This window comes from Phalacrocorax carbo, chromosome 10, assembly GCF_963921805.1.
Source record: "Phalacrocorax carbo chromosome 10, bPhaCar2.1, whole genome shotgun sequence".
NCBI lineage: Eukaryota > Metazoa > Chordata > Aves > Suliformes > Phalacrocoracidae > Phalacrocorax > Phalacrocorax carbo.
Genome location: NC_087522.1, coordinates 25,104,226 through 25,122,518, shown reverse-complemented (window position 1 = coordinate 25,122,518; position 18,293 = coordinate 25,104,226). Strand labels below are relative to the sequence as shown.

Here is an 18,293-nt window from a genome sequence, read left to right as displayed (position 1 = left end):
GGGTCCGTCTGTCCCGGGTCGGTCGGTTCAGGGGCGGTCTGTCCCGATGCGGTCGGTCTGTCCCGGGTCGGTCTGTCCCGGGTCCGTCTGTCCCGGGTCAGTCGGTTCAGGGGCGGTCTGTCCCGATGCGGTCGGTCTGTCCCGGGTCGGTCCGTCCCGGGTCCGTCTGTCCCGGGTCAGTCGGTTCAGGGGCGGTCTGTCCCGATGCGGTCGGTCTGTCCCGGGTCGGTCCGTCCCGGGTCCGTCTGTCCCGGGTCAGTCGGTTCAGGGGCGGTCTGTCCCGATGCGGTCGGTCTGTCCCGGGTCGGTCTGTCCCGGGTCCGTCTGTCCCGGGTCGGTCGGTTCAGGGGCGGTCTGTCCCGATGCGGTCGGTCTGTCCCGGGATCGCTGTCCGCGGTGCTGCAGGGCAGCGCTCCCGCCGGCCCGACGCGGGGGGGTGGGGGGAGTTCACAGCTGCATAACATCTGGCCGGGGGGTGGGGGGGGGAGGAGACACATCTGGGATAGAGCGGGGGGGAACAGCGGCGTGGGGAACGACCGCGGCGCCCTGACATCGTGGTGTCCCCACATCCACCCACCGGTGCGGGGATGAGGGGGGCGCACATCTGGAGGCGGCACATCTGGGAGCGGGGGAGGAAGGGGGCGGGCGAAGCGGGGGGTGGGGGGAGGACCGGGCCCTCCCCTGCTCCCGCCCCTTTCCCGCCCCTCCGCCGCGCACGGCGGCGCCGGGAGCAGGGAGCCGGCCGGGGCCATGCGGGCCGGAGCCCCCGACGGCGCGGCGGCGCGCTCGGCGCTGCACCATGGCCGCTGAGAACCGCTCGGCGGCGGGCGGCGGCGCGGCCTGGGGGCTGCTCGGTGAGTCCCTGCTCGGGGAGGACTCCGGTTGCACCGGGGCAGTGGGGACAGGCACCCCCCGCAGGGCCCCCCCTCCCCCCCGAGAAGTCCCTGCGGGGGTGGGTGGGAGGGTGGGGTGTGCAGCATGGGCTGAAGGTGCATGGTGGAGGGGCGCGCTCCCCCGGGGGATGTAGCACCCGGTCGCCCCAGGGATGGGTCGTGTATCTCTGCCAACTTTCCTGCCCCTCGGGTGTCCCTCGGGTCGGACCCCCAAATTCGGGACCCCCCGAATTGGTTTCTCCACCCCGGGATGTGTGGAGATAGCAGGGCACTGGGACAAGGTCTGGCAGCTCCCTTCCCTACTCCCATCCAAACCAACGCCACTCCCCGGGATCCGTGGTCCAAGGCACCTCGGGTCCCTCTGCTTGCCCGGGAACTGGCATTTTCCGCACCCTGCCACGGGCATATGAGCAGCCTGTGCCCCGGGGCGCGGGTGCCCCCACAGCAGGGACCCCAGGGCAGGGGTTATTTGCTCCCCTGGTACCTCATTTTGGAAGGACATTTGTTTTCCAGGCAGGAAACTACCTGCATGCTTTCTTTGCTTCCCACTCTATTCCAACAAAAGCAGCAGGGACAAGATCCCATATCTTTTGGATACTTTGTCCCCAGGCTGGACAAACCCCCTCGGGCCCTTGTGGCCACCTCCCAGACATGACTAGGCAGAAATGCCCCCACCACCCAGCAGAGCCCTCTGTCAGGTTGGACATTGCATAGGGGACAGCTCTTGGCCCCCCTCTCTCCAGGTGTGGATCCTATCTGCCCTTTAGCCCTTGGTGGCCCTGCTGCGCCTCCCCTGCTGGTAAGAGCAGAGCTGCCCCACGCTCTCCGTTGGCCCATCATGGGCAAGAGTCAGACAGCCCCACCCTTCTTTTCTCCCAAAATAATGACACTGGCTTCAAATCAGGGAACAGTTCTTGTCTTTTTATTTTTAAATGAATGCAATGCTGGCTTCTCTTCTGTCCTGCTTTCAACCCCTCTGTGCTGCGACCACATTTTCTAGCTGATCTTTGCAAAGCCTAAGGCTAGGGAGATACTTCCCAAGCTGGGGAACAGCCTAGCATTCCTCTGTGCCCTGCTGGCACCTGGCAAAGTTGGCAGGCTCTGCCTGGGCATTTGGAGGCTCCCTGCTTTGTCACAGGTGCCTTGAGTGACCTCCGAGGATGGCTTGGCTTCTCCTGCCACTACTTGCAGGATGAGCAGAGGGGCTGGGAGGGCTGGTACCTACCCAGTGGGGTGGCTCATCGATGCTCTCTATCAAAATAGTCAGATGCCAGGGTTCTAGAGCCGAGGCTTTCAGTGAAACATCAGCAGTGACAACGCTCACGGTGAAAACACAGGTGACAGCAAGATGCTTTTCATTGTCACTGCTGCTGGGCATCACCTCCTGCTTCCTATCACCTTGACTTCAGTGATCTGAGCACCTGCTGCTGCTCTCCAGCCTGGACTAGGCCCCTGTGAGGCATCCCAACAAAGAGCAGGGCATCCAAGGGCAGCGATTTCACCTGTACAGAGATCCTAAGAAATAGTGACCCATCCCCAGTTCACCCCTCAGCCAGGCTGGTGACCAGCATGCAGAGCCCCTGGGTGGGGAAGGTGGGGATGGGAGCAGATATCTGGGAGGGGGTGGTGTCCCTGTGCATGGCAGCCCCTGGTTCCTGCAGGAGCCAAGCCAATGTGCCCATGCTCAGAGCCGGCAGCAATTTCCCAGGTCTGCGGGACAGAGCGGCAGCAGCCCTGCGAGTGACTCGGTGAGTGGGCAGTGGGAAGCCAGCAGGAGAAGGAGGAGGAGGAGGGCTACCGGTAAAAGTGGTTTGTTTATTCACACGAGGGGCATACTTGTCTCAGCAGGTCAGTCTGTTTCCTTTCACAGAAGAGAAATGAACTGAGATGATTAGTTAATGCTGTGATCCAATTTTTCTCAGTTTGCGGAAGGAGCATGGTTTTTCTCTTTAAACTGTCCCCATAAGTGTTCTATTGATATGAGGTTTTGTCATGGTTGGGGTTATGTTGTTTCGTTTGGTTTTTTTTTTTTTTCAAATTAAAATGACAAACATCTCCCCAGGGGGAAAAAAAAAATAAAATATAAAATTGGGATAAAAATAGTGAGACCAGTATGAGCAGCTGATGCAGAGCAGTCCCTAGCATACTTTTGCTGTGGACCCCTTTCTCTGCCTGCCCTGCCGAGCCCCGGCCAGCAGCACCCACAGAGGTGAAGAGGGCTGGTGAGTGCCCAGCTGAGGTGGCGGGCGCAACTCTGCAAAGCCAGCGGGGAGAGCAATAGCGAAAGGCGAGGGAAATGGAGGCTGTTTGCAAGAGGCTGCTGCTTTCTGCACAAATGCAGCTCCTCTTTCTGCGTGCATGTACATGCAGCAAGAGTTTCATGTGCCCAAGCTGACCCCTTCTCCTTGGCACCCTAAATCCGGCCTTCGATGGGTCTCTTCTGGAGAATCAGGCATTGTCCTCGAGCCGGTCCCTGCTCAGTCTGACATGGGCTATGCCCTTGTTGCTCTCCAGTAAATCAAGGGAGGAGGTTTGCTTTGCATTTCAGCATCCATTCTGGACTGGCTCTAAAACTGTATATTTAAAGGACATGTGTTTCGGGGTGATGCGGCGGTGTGGGACCTGGTGCAGCCAAGAACTGGAAGTTTGGACCAGATTATTCTCATCTACTTCCCTATCTCTCGTCATCACTCTGCATCTGCTAGTGACTGCTCCTTAGCCCACCTTAGCACCAGTGCCCACCACAAATATGCCAGGGCCCGGTGGTGGTGGTGGGGGGACGGGGACTGAGCACCCAGGCCATGTGGAAGCCTCTTCAAGCCAGCATTTAGAGCCATGCCAAAGCCATCCCTCTTCCGAGGGATTCAGGCAACCAGTTAGAAAACAGCTGCCAGTTTCTAGGAAGACTCATATGTTGTTCTGCCCCGGGCCCCGGCAGGCCAGGCAGTACGGTGAGGGTCTTAATGGGTGACTGTTATTTGTTATCTAACTCATAACCAAGTGAAGGAGTGTGCCAGCGGGCCAGCCCTGACTGTCCTGTCCCCTCCCAGGAGAGCACTGCCCACCACAACATCCCTTTAACCCCCTAGGCATGGGAAAGACTCACTGAATGCAGACTCTCGAATGTACTGAAGTTGGCCCTTGGTCTATATTCAGACAAATTAATTTGCTAAAGCTTCAAGGGGGAGTTAGGCATTTCCTGGCCAAATGAATCTGGGGCAAGCGCTCCCCAGGCAGGCTTGCCTCCTATGCCAGTATTTTACTGGTGCAGGAGCACAGGGCAAGTGTCTTGCTTACAGGTTCCCCCCTTGATGTTTAGCAGCAGGGTTTTAGCAGCAGACACACAACCGGCCCCATCCCCAGCAGCAGACACTTGAGTGTCCCCACCCTGCGTGCGTGTTGGCATCCACCCCACCTTCTCTGCAGATGGATGCACTAGTCCTGCGGGGCCTTAAGTCTGGGCCGGGATGGCATAATTTGACCTGGCTTTAGACCTTGAGTCCCCCAGCACAGTGAGCACTGGCAAGTGACACTTGAACACTAGAGATGTTCCCCATCCTGACCCCTCGCGTGCTGGGCACAGCTGCTTGTGCCTTTGCCCCGGGGCTGCTCCCAGGACCCTCCAGAGATGCCTTCATCCTGGAGGCTGCACTGCATGGAGGAGGAACTCAAACAATGACTCGGTTTATACCTTGTAAGATGTAAGTTTGGAGAGAAAATTAACTTCATCAGCCTGTCCAAGCCTCCAGACACAGTGGCTGCAGGCACAGACCCTCGTGCTTCTGACAATCCCCAGAATGGTTGCTGGGTGTCCTGCAAGTCAGAGCTGTGGGAGTGACTTACTGTGACCCTATCCCCATCGCCCCTGGCACCCTGTGCCCCACTTAGTGCATAAGGCAGCAGCAGAGATGCCCGAGTGCCCTGTCCCCTTCCCATTGCCCCCACCCGGCCCCGGCGTTAGGCAGGCTGGGATGTGCTGGTGCACCCCAGGCACTGTTTGCGTGACTCAGAGAGGGCGGGAGAGGGATATGGGGAACCACAGGGCTGTTTGCTTGTCTTCAAGAGCCTGGCAGAGGAGTTTCATCCTAGGTCAGCTGACAGAGAAAAAGCAGCAGCTGGGAAGTTTGTCCTTTAAAGGCAGCACTCAGTGTAAACCATGGAGCTCCTTGGGTGCAGCAGGCTTGGCCAGAGCTATCGACACAGTACCGAGCTATGGAGGCTAGCTGTGCTCCTCTAGCCAAGAAAGCCAGGCGGAGAAGCAGCCCCTCTGCTACCACAACTGCTGTTAATTCTAATGTGTTTTATGGCACCTTGCAGCTTGCAGGTCCTTAGCAGCAGCGTGTCTTGGCACTGCGGAAGCCGGGCAGGACGCAGCGGAGGCTGGCACCGAGTGTCTCAGCTGGAGGCGTCTGGAGGATAGGGGTGAAGTGTCGCCCACAGGTTTAAGGCTGGCGGCAGAGTTTGTTTGTGTTGGCCAGTTAACGAGCCAATGTTTTTAGGCTCCTTAAGCAGAATTAGCTTGATTTGTCTGTGGGAAACTCAGAGGTCCAGTTGTGCAACACCAAGGTCTGAAAACACTCTGCAAACACGATGTCCCTGGCTCTGGCATCTGTTCCAGGTCACAAGGTGGCTCTCTAGAGGCATGCATGGCACCTTGCTTCAGTGACCCTTTGCTCGCAAACCCTCCCGATGGTGATGTTAGCTGGGCCTCCCCCACAGACAGTGTGGTGGGCTGGCTCTGCCGTGGAGGGACAGGCATCCCTGTGGGATCTTTGCATGACTGAGGTGGGAAGGAGCTTATCCTGCCTGTCGCCATCTCCAGTGCCTTTCGGGGTAGTTTGGAGCCTGGCTCTACTGGCAGTTACATCATGTGCAGTCCCAGTTAAAGCCAAAAAAACGTGTGTGTGTGCAGAGAGGAGTGGAGAGCAATGAAACCCTACTGGCATCGGCTTTTGACAACAGGTGTGAATTGCCTGGGCTTGGCTTTGCCTTTCTGCAGTACTTGCGAGCATTGTCTAGCGTGGTCATTGCTAGGCTGTTTGCAGAGCTCAGGTCACCCACCCAGCCCGTAAGTGACGCCTGACTCATGAAACTCCCTGCCACCATGTGCAGCCATAGGCAATGAGGTGGTTCAAGCCCCTGCCCAGTGCTGCGGGGTGCTGCCTGCGGCATTAATGTAGGGCCACCACAGGCTGGGGACCACCGTTCTGCAGTGAGTAGTGACTCCTAGGTGGATCTGGGCTGCCCAAGTGGGAGAACTGTGGACCACAAAGGTTTCCAGCCCCAGCACAGCTCCCGCTCTGCTGGTGGGAGCCTCCAGAGAAGGCAGCAGGGAGAGATTTGCAGGCAGTGTCTCTGCATGAGGTTTCTTCCCCTCTGAAGAGCTCTTCTATGGGGGAGATGTGTAATCCCACCCTGGCAGTATGAAGCTATTCCCACCTCCTTCCTCTCCGTCCCTCCCCTCCTCTGTTGTCACCACAGACAGGAGTTTCCTACCTGTTCTCCCCCCCTGGCTGCCATGCTCCCTGTACTGCTTGCCCAAGCCCTGGGCTCCCCTGCCCACCTCCTGCTCTCGCTCCTGTCCTTCACTCTGTCCCCTTGCTCAGGCGTCATCTCCAATGCCAAACCCTCTGGCCGGCCTCGTGGCCAAGTAGGGATCTAATGTTTTCAGTTTCCTTTTTCATCAGTAGGCCAAAGGTTCCTATCTGCTATCTGTCCCCAGGACTAAGGCTGTCCTCTGTCACATCCATGCAGCAGGGCCCTTGCTTTTTCCTGATTTCCTGCCCTTGGCTCAGGGCATCAGCTCTCTTTTCTCTTATTCATTGCTTAGCTTAGCTTGTCCTTTCAAAGCCCCAGGGAACCTCGCCCTGCTCCATGGGCCGAGGGACTCTTGCCCACTTTTTAAAATTTCAGATGAGCACCTTGGTGCTTTCCCTCTGCAGCCTTCGACCCTGGGATAAGTCGCTTACAGAGAAATACAAACCCCCCCAACCCACCCCAGCCCCAACAGCTCTGCTCTGCCCAGGGCAAACACCGCATCCCTGATGTACAGAGCCCAGAGTCTGTCCATTCCCCTGCCTGCCCTGGCTTCCTCCACCACCACCTGTAGCCACCCACTGCTCCTGGACCCTTTTCCCTCCATAAAGAACTCAGGAGTAAGGCATTTCATCAAAATCCTTTAGTGCCATTGGGAAGGGAAGATTGGCCAGGGCTGCCGAGTCCTTCCTAGTACTAGGAGGTGAAGGAGAGATGGTCTTTCACAGCTGGTCCGACTGAAGGGCATCTCCTGGCTGGAGCCCTCCACAAGAGCCCAGCACCCAACAGGCGGTCACACCTCCCTCCTGGCGAGCCCCTTACCTCCCCGAAGAGATGCAATCTCATGGAAGCAGCTGCGCCTCCCAGCTCACACTTGGTGCTTTGCCTGAGCTGTGTCCTCACCTCATGGCCTGTGAGGACCCTGGGGGACAAGGAGGGTGGGCACAGGGTGCTACCCCTCTCTGCATAGGGGTCAGCTCCCCCCTTACCCAGTGCCAGCCCTGGCTCCTGTGGGGGGCTGGCACCCTGGCCGTGTGGCCAGCATGGGTGACTGTGTGGGGCACGTGCAGGGCGAGGGGGCTTCCCTGCAACAGGCTTCCCCCTTGGCATCCCCAGGCAAGGTCTGTCCTTGTCCCTGGGGCAGGGACAGCTGCTCTTCTAAGCAACCAGATCTGAGGGCTTGCAGCTCCCTGCCCTCTTCCCCGCCCCGTCCCTCCTTCAGTGCCATCTCTGCTGCAAGTGTCTGGTCCCAGCCACTAACCTCTCCCTAGGGAAAGCCCAGCTAATCCAGGCAGCCACTTGTTAACTGTAATGCACCATCAGTTGTTGTTGTTGTTTTTTGTTGTTGTTGTTGTTTGTTGTCCTCACCCTCCTTCCCCTCTCTGCCAGCCGAGCCCAAAGCCCTTCCCAGCAGCAGGACCTGTAGCTGCAGCAGGGTTATTTCTGTTGTGCTGCCTTGAAACAGCTGGGTCCTATTAAAGCTTCCGCCCAGAGATATAAAAGAACGTGAGCATCTCTCTGAGGCTGAGAGCATTAATGCAGTAGGGGAGCAGTGTGGCTCTAGCCCAGGCTCAGCTGAAAGCTGAGCACCTTCCCAGCTCACTGGCATGGGCTGAGCTCTGCTGTCAGCAGAGCTGCAGCCCTGGGTGCCAAGGCAGAGGGCGCAGGAGGGAGGGGATGGTGACCCGACTGTGGGATGCCCCTGAAATGAGCCTTCTCCACCCATGATGTTACCCACTGGAGCGGCCACAGGCACAGGAGCTGGTGGGGAACTGCTGGTGTCTGGGAGCTGTGGGCTGGACACAGCAGGGTAAAGCGGGGGTTGGCTTGCATGGCATTTGCCAGGTACACTTGCTATTAGCTTTCTACTGATATGTTATTTATTGGGCCTAATAATTGGGTGACAGATGGTTAATTAATTGTCAGAGTGACCAGCATGCTGGAGGGTTATTTGTAGGAGTGACTTTTAACCACTTAAACCCACTTTCTCACCAATTTGCTTCTTGCCTGGTAATGCTGGATGTAGATGGTGTGTGGCCCCTTCCAAGCCACATATGATACATGGCTCTTCAGGGATACAGGCAGGCACCAGGAGGGCCAGCTTGGGCAGGGAGGTGCAGCTGTGCCAGCTGTGGGATGCTGATGAGCATGCTGGACTGGGCACTACTTAGATGGGTGGCTCATAAGCTGGGGCTCTGACCTGCAAGCACCTCTCATGGCCAGGTGCACAGTGCCTTGGACGGGGTACCTCGGTTTTGCTTTGAAACCGAGCGACAACAACCTAGTTATGAGCAGCGAAGGCAGGGAGGCTCCTGGCTTGCTCGGGGCAGGTGGTCAGGTTAGGTGACTGCAACGCTCCCTTCTGGCCCCGGGCACGGAAAATATTCAAAACCTGATGCACGAACATGTGCCGAGCACAGGGGGGGTTCTCCACCCCCCCTCACCTCCCCCTGAAAGCTGGCAGCTCCTGTACCACTGAGCTCACTGCTTCTCCGTTGGCTCCAGGAAAAGCCGTCAGAGACTCACAGCTTGTGGGGAGGGAGGAATTTGCTTTGCCTCATCAGAACCAGTTGAACAGCAGCGGAAGAAAGAGTATTATTTAATGGAAAAATAAAATGCCCAGATCCACCCTATCCATTATTGGCAAGGAGCAATTCCTCTGGCACGATGGCTCAGATCTCCTCTGGAGCAGGATAAGGACTTCAGGGCCCATTGACCCTTGCCATGCCAGAGAGGTGCCAGCAGCAGCCGCCAGCTGGAACCAGGAGGGCAGAGGGAGCCCTGCCATCTTATAACGCAGCAAATCCCGCTGGCCCCTTGTCTCCTTTCTGTTTTCCTCAGTGGTTTATTGCCTTCACCACTGCCGATGCGCAGGCACAGGAGCAGCCAGAGCCCTCTCCAACGGGGCAAACCCAGGCTAAGCCCCCTGCCAGGCACAGGAACCCCTTTATCCTCTCCCCATATATTGTATTTCTAAGGTGCCTGTTCCCGGTATCTAGGAGCTCTATTTTCTCACTCTTTGAGGGGTGTGATGTCAACCAGAATAATCCCTCACTAGCTGTAAGCTGGTGCCATGACTCAGGAACTAATTAATGGCTATTAGATAACACAATTAGCACCACAAATTGTCACTCCTCAGTGGAGTGTCGCCCCATCCCTTTGTGTCACAGACATGCACGAGCCGTAAACATAAGTATCCCTTTAGCATCTTCTATCCTTCCCCTCTTTTTTTCTCCCTCCCTCCTCTCCCAAGGCCAGTTGTGGCTGTGCTGACTGCCCAGCCCAGCATCGTGTCAGTGGTTTGACATGAGGGAACTAATCCCATTAAGATTTTTCACCCTTTCAGTGCTTTTAGGAAGGCTAGGACAAGCAGGGGGCCGGTGGTGGGGCTAGGAGGGCTGGCCCAGTTCTTTCCAACGATGATGCTGGAGCTGATGTGCTCCAGCAGCAGCCTTCTGCACCCAGCTGGAGCTGGGGTTGATGTGGGAATGTGGGAGTGATATCCCCCAGGATAGCCTTGCAGTGGTGGGTCCAGCTTCCCTCCCTCCTGGAGGCAGGCAGTGCCTGGAGCCCAGCATGGTGCACCCAGCCAGGAGCTGGCAACCACGGCTACCTTGGGCTTGGGGGTCTCTTCAGCTTTGCTAGTCCTCCAGTGGGCTGGTCGCACCCATGCAGAGCAAAAGCCCATCTCCTCTGGGTGCAGCTGACACTCAGAAGCCTCTGGGAAAGTAATGGTTTCTCTAATTCCTCTTCTTCCCCTACAAATATCTTCTTCCCCTGATTGGCGTGTGAATGTGAAGCTTGGTTTCTTCTGCTGAAGCTTGCTGAGCGTGCTGGGTGTGTTCACAGCCCTGCTCATTCCCAAAGACCTCGCTTCAAGCTGCATGTGGGCCAGCTGTGACTGCCCACACCTGTCCCCTCTCCCTTGGCCCTGAGATGAGGATGGGGCTGGGATGGAGGCAGCGATGGAGCAGGGAGGAGGCAGCTGGTGGTGGCGTGAGGGACAGGGGCCATGGAGGGGCACCAGGAGTCTGTGCAGTACAGGGAGCAGGGGCAGGGGACACTGGGGCAGCAGGGCTGCTTGCACTGGCAAGCTGGAACTCATCCCACAGCTCGAGGTGCCACCATCACACGGGTGTGTGTAAATACCAGCCTCTCCTGCAGCGGTGGGCAGGGCAGCTGGCTCCTGCCATGTGGGGAGCGATGGGAAAAGCAGCAGCAAGCAAGACCCTCCGTCCCAGATGGGCTCAGTGCTTGGTCACTAACTGCACCCGATGGAGCACCTGCCTCTACTTGGTGCGGACTTTTTGGATACAGGGTGACCATCAGCAGTCTATGACAAGGCCAAGGCTTTCTCCTTTCCTACCTGGCAATGGCCTGCAAGGCACATTGCAGGGGCTGACAGGCTGGGAAGCCTTGCCACTCTGTGGCACACAAGGTGAGGCAAGGACATAGCATAGCAGGAGCTTTCTGTTGTGCCCTCAGATATCACCCTGTGACTGAGTAAGAGTAGGCAGGACTGGCTTTGCTCTCTTGCTCTGGAGCTGTCTCCTCACCTGACAGTGGTGGCACCAATGAGCTCAGGCAGCAGTGGGGGACTCTGCTGTGCCAAGTGCTGCCCAAAATAGGTGGACCCCACCGAAATCACAGCCTTCTCTGCTTGGACCTGCCTGTGCCTTGTGTCTTCACCCATAACATGCAAGGTGTTGGGCGGGAAGGGAAAGCTGTTTCCTTGCTTTGAGGACATGCTTGCTGAGTCCTGCAGGGACCACAGAAATGCTTACACCAAAAGATGCTATTGGTGAGGAGCTGGAGACTCCTAATGGCTTCAATGGAGAGGAGAAAACCATCCATAAATCACTGTCAAGAAATCCTAGGGAGGGAGGAGGCCAGTTATGGCGTTCGCTGTAGCTGGTCAGCAAAGGCAGGTCTGGGAGAGCACCTGCTGAGCACTGCAGACAAAGGCCTGCATGGGCAGGGAGAAAAACCAACTGGTGTCACAGGTAAGGGCCTCAGTCCCAGGAGCCCTTCTGAAGTGGCCTCTGGGCTTTGCCAAGGCAGTGTCTCCTCCCTGGCTGCCGTGCTGGCACAGAGTTGGGGGGCAGAGGGGGACTGAGATAGGGAGGGTGATGTGGGATGGGGGGGCATGAGGGAAGGGAGAGGAGAAATGTACTTTTGGAGGTGCAGGAGGAGAGAGATGGGCACTGGTGGGCATGGGGGAGGCATTTAGTGGGTCATGGAGAGATCCCTTGGTGCCTGGGGGCTTCACAGCACTGGGGCAGTGATGCAGCTGGCATGAGAGTGGAAATGGAGTTGCATCAGTGAGTCTGTCACAGCACCACAGCTCTCCCGCATGCTCCCTCTGTCCTCGGGCACATCCTGGGGGTGCAGGTAGAGCCAGGGCTGCCTGAGGTCTATTCCCCTGGCCGGGCCCTCCCCACACAGCCTGGGTGCCCTCTGTCCCCACGGGCAGTAGGGGAAAGCAGCCCCCAAGGCTGAAGCCGCTGCTGCTAAAGGGGAGTCCCCCAGGCCAGAGCAAGGCAAGTTTAACCCAAGGAGGGGGGCTGGCAAAGCAGCTCAAAGGCAAACAGCACGATCTACCCCCAGTGCCCATGCAGGCAGGATGCATGGCTTGGTCAGCCACTCTGAGACCTGGCGAATTTATAGCATCCTTGGCCTGCTCACAGCTCTGGACTGAGCTGCCTGCTCTGCTTAGGGAGGCAAAGACAGCACCGGGCTGTCCTGGCGCGCTCAGAGAGGGTGTCCGGGGCAAAAGAGAGAGACAGCAGGATGGAGAGAGCGGAAGATGGGGAAAGAAAAGATGCCTGACAGGCTGGGGCGTGGCAGAAAATAGTCAAGGTATTTGCGGCAAGGATGAGTGGTGTATGTATCTTCTGGCTTGTACATGTTGTTGTATGTATCTTCACACCCTTAACCATTTTCAGTCTCCCTCCTACCCTCAAATGGGAGATTGCTTTCTTTTTACCCTTCAGTGACGGTTCATTTTCAAAACACCCGTTAAAGTCCTTTACCCTGAGGCTGCAGTTGCATCTGTCTCAGCACACCAGTTTCCAGCATGACCTCTGGGTGGCATCCAAAGACACGCGAGTGGGGCTGCGCCACTCTTTTCCTCCATTTACAAACGGTTTTATGGAGTGAGATGAGCTGGACTTTTCTTACTTTGGGCAACTGAGATCATGAGCCTCCGTCAAGGCTGGTAATTAAATGCACTTAGAAGAGGATGCCAGTTCACAAACTAAAGTGAAAAACTGAAATCCTCATTTAGCAGAGACGAAGGAAAGGTTTCTTTTCAAGATTTTCAAATTCTTCCTGGAAGACCTGGGGTAGATGTCTGGTTGATTGCTAGCTTGTCTGATCGGTTTGATTAGCTGTTACAAGAATGACAGCTAAATCTCCCCATCTCATCAAAGTGAAGAATTTAAAACTAATTTCAATTGTACTGAAACCAACCCGCAAACTGCTACGATTATATATCTCTAAGTCATTTTATACACTTATCACCTCTTCTTGCATCCCTGGCTGGGTGCCCAGGAAGGATGGCAGCAGAAGCTGCTTTTCTTCTCCCTTCAGGCATCCCTTGCGCTTGGAGCTCGGTGCAAAGCTGGGCAGTGCTGCTGGGCTTCCTCACCCCAACAGTGTTTAGCACTGAAGGGTGTTGCTTTCTTTTCAAAGCACTTTGTCTTTGTGGACCATGTGTAACAGGGCTAAAGGATAATAGTAAAGAGGTATTTCTCTGGCCCTTGCCCCCTTTTCCCTCCATGTGTAAGACAACCCAGCCGCTATCACATCCGTAGCCTTGCTAATGCAGAAGCTGCCTTAATGGCTACATTGGTCCACCAGCTTTAGCGTCTCAGCAGCCATGCTTCCATTTTCCCACAGCTGCATCTCTTTAAAAAGCAGTTATATTAAAACCTTGGCTGATGGAGAAATTCCTACTCTCACCACAAAGGAAAGGCAAGGGCATTTCTTTTAAAAGACTTTAAAAATACGAACCGATACCAAAGCCTGCCAAACCCTGTTTTGGCGAGGAGCACATTAATGGCATGTTTATACATTTAGCAAAATCAACTTCAGGAGCCCCAGGCTTTCGGAGCCAGCGCTGTTATGCGGGGAAGCTTGCAGAGTCACACTGTGCCAAGCAGTTGTGCTGCGGCGCCAGCGAGGACGCCCACCCACAGCAGTGCCCATGGGGCTGGGTGGGCAGCCTGGCAGGACCCCCACCCTGGATACGGGGTAGAGCTGCTGGAGAGGCTGCCCTTGCTGAGCTGGCAGGATTGGGATGCCCCCAGCACCCAGGGTGAGGGGCCCAGAAGGTTTTGGGGGCCTGGGTGGTGTGGGAGAGGCAGGCTGGATGGGAAGCTCCTCTGTCCAGCCCACCTCTCCCAGCACCGCTGCCTCTCCTTCCCCTTCCAGGAAACTCCCCTTCATCCCAGCACATCAATTTTGGTCTATTGATTTATTTTTTTTAAGGTCCATTCTCTTCTTACCTTGGGGTGTTAACCAGTCATCTCAGTTTGGATGAAGGCAATCTTTCTGTCCATAATTCTTGCTGCTTTTCATAAATTAGTCCATGTAGTAGGCTGAGATGGCTACATTCACCACATATGTCTCCCCAGCTGGTGTGGCTGCAGCTGCAGTGTGATGTGGGACTGTGGGAAGGGGCCAGCATTTCCAGGCATTGCTGCCTGATGGCACTCATGCGGCCCCTTCCCTCTCCCACGCCTGTCAGGGCTGGGCTGTGAACCAGGCAAAGCCAAATTGCCCGGTTTCAGCTTTGTTTGGGTTTTCAGCATCTGCTTCCAAGCAGTGTCACCCCTTTGTCAAGGCCACCTCTGTTGGAAAAGTTGGTGTCCTCCAGTAAGGTTTTCTGGGACTTTCATGAACTCCTTGGAGCTGAAGCTGTAGTGTAACTTGCTGTTTTCCCTGTCCCAGATTTTATCTTCCAGAAGGAGCTGTTTGCTGCCAGAGACACAGGTGAGCTGAGCGGACCGTGGAATGGTCTTTGTGGGCTAGCCCCCTCTTGGGGAGGTGCTTAGGAGAGGCCAACAGGTAATGCCTGGAGTATACCATAAACCTACTCTCTTCTCTGGGGCAGGGCACTGGCTCCGTACCGTGCTGTCCTTGCAGCGAGCATTGTGCATCGTCACCTCTCGGCTCTGCAGCCCCCTTCTTCCTGCAGCCCCATGGCCTCTCTGCCTGCCTCCCTGGGGCACGCTGGGGCTGTGCTCCTGCTGGGAGGTGGTTCCTGGCTCTGCAGAGACGGGACCACTGCACCCTGCCCAAAGGGCTGTCCTCAGCCCTGTCCCTGCACCTCTCCTTGCAGCCCTGTGCGTCTTTTCCATTGCTAAATGGGGACACAAATAGTGCTCCTGGGGGAAAGCTGCAATGGCAGAGAGAAACCCAGTAACACTGGAGGCTTTTTGAGCACTAGCTGAGAGCAATGCTGGCCTGGGAAACTGAGGAGGCAGTAAACACTGCCAGCACGTATGATATTCTTCCTTTCTGTCCCCTCTTGCCTTGCAGACCCCACGCACAACCTGTCTGCTCAGCCCTGGCAGGCGAAGATGGCTAACCTGACCTATGACAACTTCACTGTGGGCAACCGCTCCAGCCAGCCTGCCACCAACTACAAGACGGTGGAGCTGGTTTTCATTGCCACGGTCACTGGCTCACTCAGCCTTGTCACCATGGTGGGGAACATCCTGGTGATGCTGTCCATCAAGGTGAACCGCCAGCTCCAGACTGTCAACAACTACTTCCTCTTCAGCCTGGCTTGCGCGGACCTCATAATCGGGGTCTTCTCCATGAACCTCTACACGGTCTACATCATCAAAGGCTACTGGCCACTGGGGGCTGTGGTGTGTGACCTGTGGCTGGCCCTGGACTACGTGGTGAGCAATGCCTCTGTCATGAACTTACTCATCATCAGCTTTGACCGGTACTTCTGTGTCACCAAGCCCCTGACATACCCAGCCAGGAGGACCACCAAGATGGCAGGGCTAATGATCGCGGCTGCATGGATATTGTCCTTCATTCTCTGGGCCCCTGCCATCTTGTTCTGGCAGTTCATTGTGGGCAAGAGGACAGTCCCTGAAAAGGAATGCTACATCCAGTTTCTCTCCAACCCGGCAGTGACCTTCGGCACGGCCATTGCTGCTTTCTACCTGCCCGTGGTCATCATGACAGTGCTGTACATCCACATCTCCCTGGCCAGCAGGAGCAGGGTGAGGAGGCACAAGCCTGAAAGCAGGAAAGAGAGGAAAGGCAAGTCCCTCAGCTTCTTCAAGAGCCCTCTGATCAAACAGAACAACAACTCCCCCAAGAGGGCTGTGGAGGTGAAGGAGGAGATGAGGAATGGGAAAGTGGACGACCAGCCCTCAGCACAGACAGAGGCCACTGGCCATCAGGAGGAGAAGGAGACTTCCAACGAGTCCAGCACAGTCAGCATGACCCAGACCACAAAAGACAAGCCCACAGCAGAAATCTTGCCAGTGGGGCAAGGACAGAGACCGTCCCACCCCCGGGTGGACCCACCTTCCAAGTGGTCCAAAATTAAAATCGTCACCAAGCAGACTGGGACCGAATGTGTCACTGCCATTGAGATCGTCCCAGCTAAGGCAGGAGCCTCTAACCACAACTCCCTGGCCATCAGCCGCCCGGCCAACGTTGCCAGGAAGTTTGCCAGCATCGCCAGGAGCCAAGTACGGAAGAAGCGCCAGATGGCAGCCCGGGAGAAGAAAGTCACCCGGACCATATTTGCTATCCTGCTAGCCTTCATACTCACATGGACGCCATACAATGTGATGGTCCTCATTAACACCTTCTGCGAGACCTGTGTACCCGAAACAGTGTGGTCCATCGGCTACTGGCTCTGCTATGTCAACAGCACGATCAACCCAGCCTGCTACGCCCTCTGCAATGCCACTTTCAAGAAAACCTTCAAGCACCTTCTCATGTGCCAGTACAGGAACATTGGCACAGCCAGATAAACTGGCACTCAGGGACCACTTCAGCAACGTTACGAAAGCCGTTCCCTTTGCCTCCTTTGACTGCGGGGGTGGAGGGGTGGGGGGGATGTCCTCTGCTCCCCACTCACAACAGTCCGGACTGTGCAGTGATTGCAGATGATGCCCTTCATCCAGTGCTGACAAAGGTCCGTGGCACCTCTCAGCTGCAGTTCCTTCCAGTCACCCTGGGCCTGACAACTAGCTTGGGGAGCCAGCGGGAAAGCCAGCAGCAAGAGGAAGAGCTGTGGTCACCAGGCACCCTCCCCAGCTCCCTGCTCTTGAGAGGGTGGCCAAATGGCATCAGTGTTTGTCCTAAACAAGATGTCTCTTCTCCCCCTTGGCTGTCTTCAGAGCATCAGAGCTTGTCTGCTTGCAGACACCCTAATGCTGGATGCTTTGCATAGCCTTTTAAACCATTTATTACCCAAGAAATGAAAGAAACCAGGGCCAAACATTTGCCAGCCATTTTGGATGAGGCTGGCTCAGGCATGCTCATGAACCATCCTGTCAGCCCAGCCAGGCCACCCTCCCGAGGCACTCAAGATTGCACCCTAGCAGATGTGACAAGCTCATTCCTTTCCCTTGAGTGCCGTCATCATGCATCCTCACCCTGGGACATGGAGGGGGCAGAATTTTTGGCTGGGCTTTGGCTCCGGTCTCCCTTTCATGCCTTTTCCACCCACAACCAGCAATTGGCTGGACGGACAGACAGACAAGCCGAGCATCTCACTCCGGGTGAGGAGCGTGAAACCCAGCCGCCTCCTACAATGATGGAAACTAGAACTGCAAAGAAAAGCAGTGGTATGGTGCAGGACATCTCTCCACAGCCTTGGGGGGAACATGCCCCCTGAGAACTGGGCAGCAGTGACAGTGAAAGTAGCTGTCCTTGGGAGGGACAGGGGACCTGGGGGGGGGGGCGGGTCTCAGAAGGGGATTGGAAAGAGGGTCTGCAACATGGCCGAGGTACCCTGTGTCTCACCTGAGTCACGAGCAGCTCCCTCCTCTCCTCATGGTGCGTGTGAAAGGCCTGATGCATGGCTGCTGGGGGTGGGAGAGGACAACTTGTGCCGCCCCCCCAGCCCTGCTCCTGCCCTGGGTGCACAGGGATGCCCCAGGGATGCCCAAGGAGGTGGCTGCTGAGCTTTGTAAATGGATGTAACCCTGTTGTTGGTGTAGTGGCAGAGCCCTCAGCATGTGGGCTTCAGCCAGTGTCTCCAGCCCCCTCCCAGCCCAGTGATGCTCAGCTTCTCCCAAAGCTGCACCTCTGCAAGCCGTGGTGGGCACGGCCAGGTGCAGCGAAGGGATGGGATGGGGCCATGCTGGGACTGGCATACTCCATGCCCGTATGGCCTTCCCATCCCCACGCTGGGGGTGCACAGCGATGCTGTGCAACCTAGAGAAAGGCTGCCCCAGCCCAGCTGGGGACCCCCCCCCCCACCACTGCCTTTAGGATAATTCAAGTAGCGGTGCCCAAAATGCCTGGCGGACCTTTGGGGTTTTTTTAAACTATTACAACCCTGGCCCAACCCACCCTGAGACAAATAAAGACCTTGGACCAGAAACCAACGGCCATGATGTGAGGAGTGAATGAGTCATCACCTGGTTTCCTCCTCAGCTTCCCAGTGTCACCCACTGGTGACATTTCCTGCAGCGCACAGGTGGCAGCCTCATCCCTCCTTCCAGGAGTTGGGGGGGTGGCGCGTGTGTGTGTGTGTAGCCCAAAGCACTGCCAAGAAGCCGTGAGGTCTGACCCATGTGCCTTCTCCAGGACCGTATGCGGTGGCACCCAGGCCACTGCTGCCAGCTGCACGGTGAGTTCACTGCTGGTCCTGGTGGG

The 18,293-nt window shown here is 56.5% G+C and overlaps 1 protein-coding gene across 2 annotated transcripts; it reads left to right on the top strand.

The window, feature by feature from the left end:
* The first annotated feature begins 707 nt into the window (after positions 1–707).
* Positions 708–17,362, top strand: CHRM4 (cholinergic receptor muscarinic 4). Of its 2 annotated transcripts, XM_064462579.1 has the most exons (3): positions 708–854; positions 14,382–14,423; positions 14,973–17,362. In XM_064462579.1, exons 1-3 carry the CDS (start codon positions 800–802, stop codon positions 16,436–16,438), a joined length of 1,563 nt encoding a protein of 520 aa, XP_064318649.1. In that variant the 5' UTR covers positions 708–799; the 3' UTR covers positions 16,439–17,362. The 2 variants fall into 2 exon arrangements, with proteins under 2 accessions (XP_064318649.1, XP_064318650.1); XM_064462580.1 differs by lacking the exon at positions 14,382–14,423.
* Positions 17,363–18,293: the final 931 nt, after the last annotated feature.

Excerpts from the sequence above, each read along its gene's own strand:
- CHRM4 (XM_064462579.1), top strand. The coding sequence starts at position 800 with ATGGCCGCTGAGAACCGCTCGGCGGCGGGCGGCGGCGCGGCCTGGGGG. Across the intron at positions 855-14,381 it reads CGCGGCCTGGGGGCTGCTCG|ATTTTATCTTCCAGAAGGAG; the intron begins GTGAGTCCCTGC and ends TCCCTGTCCCAG. Across the intron at positions 14,424-14,972 it reads GTTTGCTGCCAGAGACACAG|ACCCCACGCACAACCTGTCT; the intron begins GTGAGCTGAGCG and ends CTTGCCTTGCAG.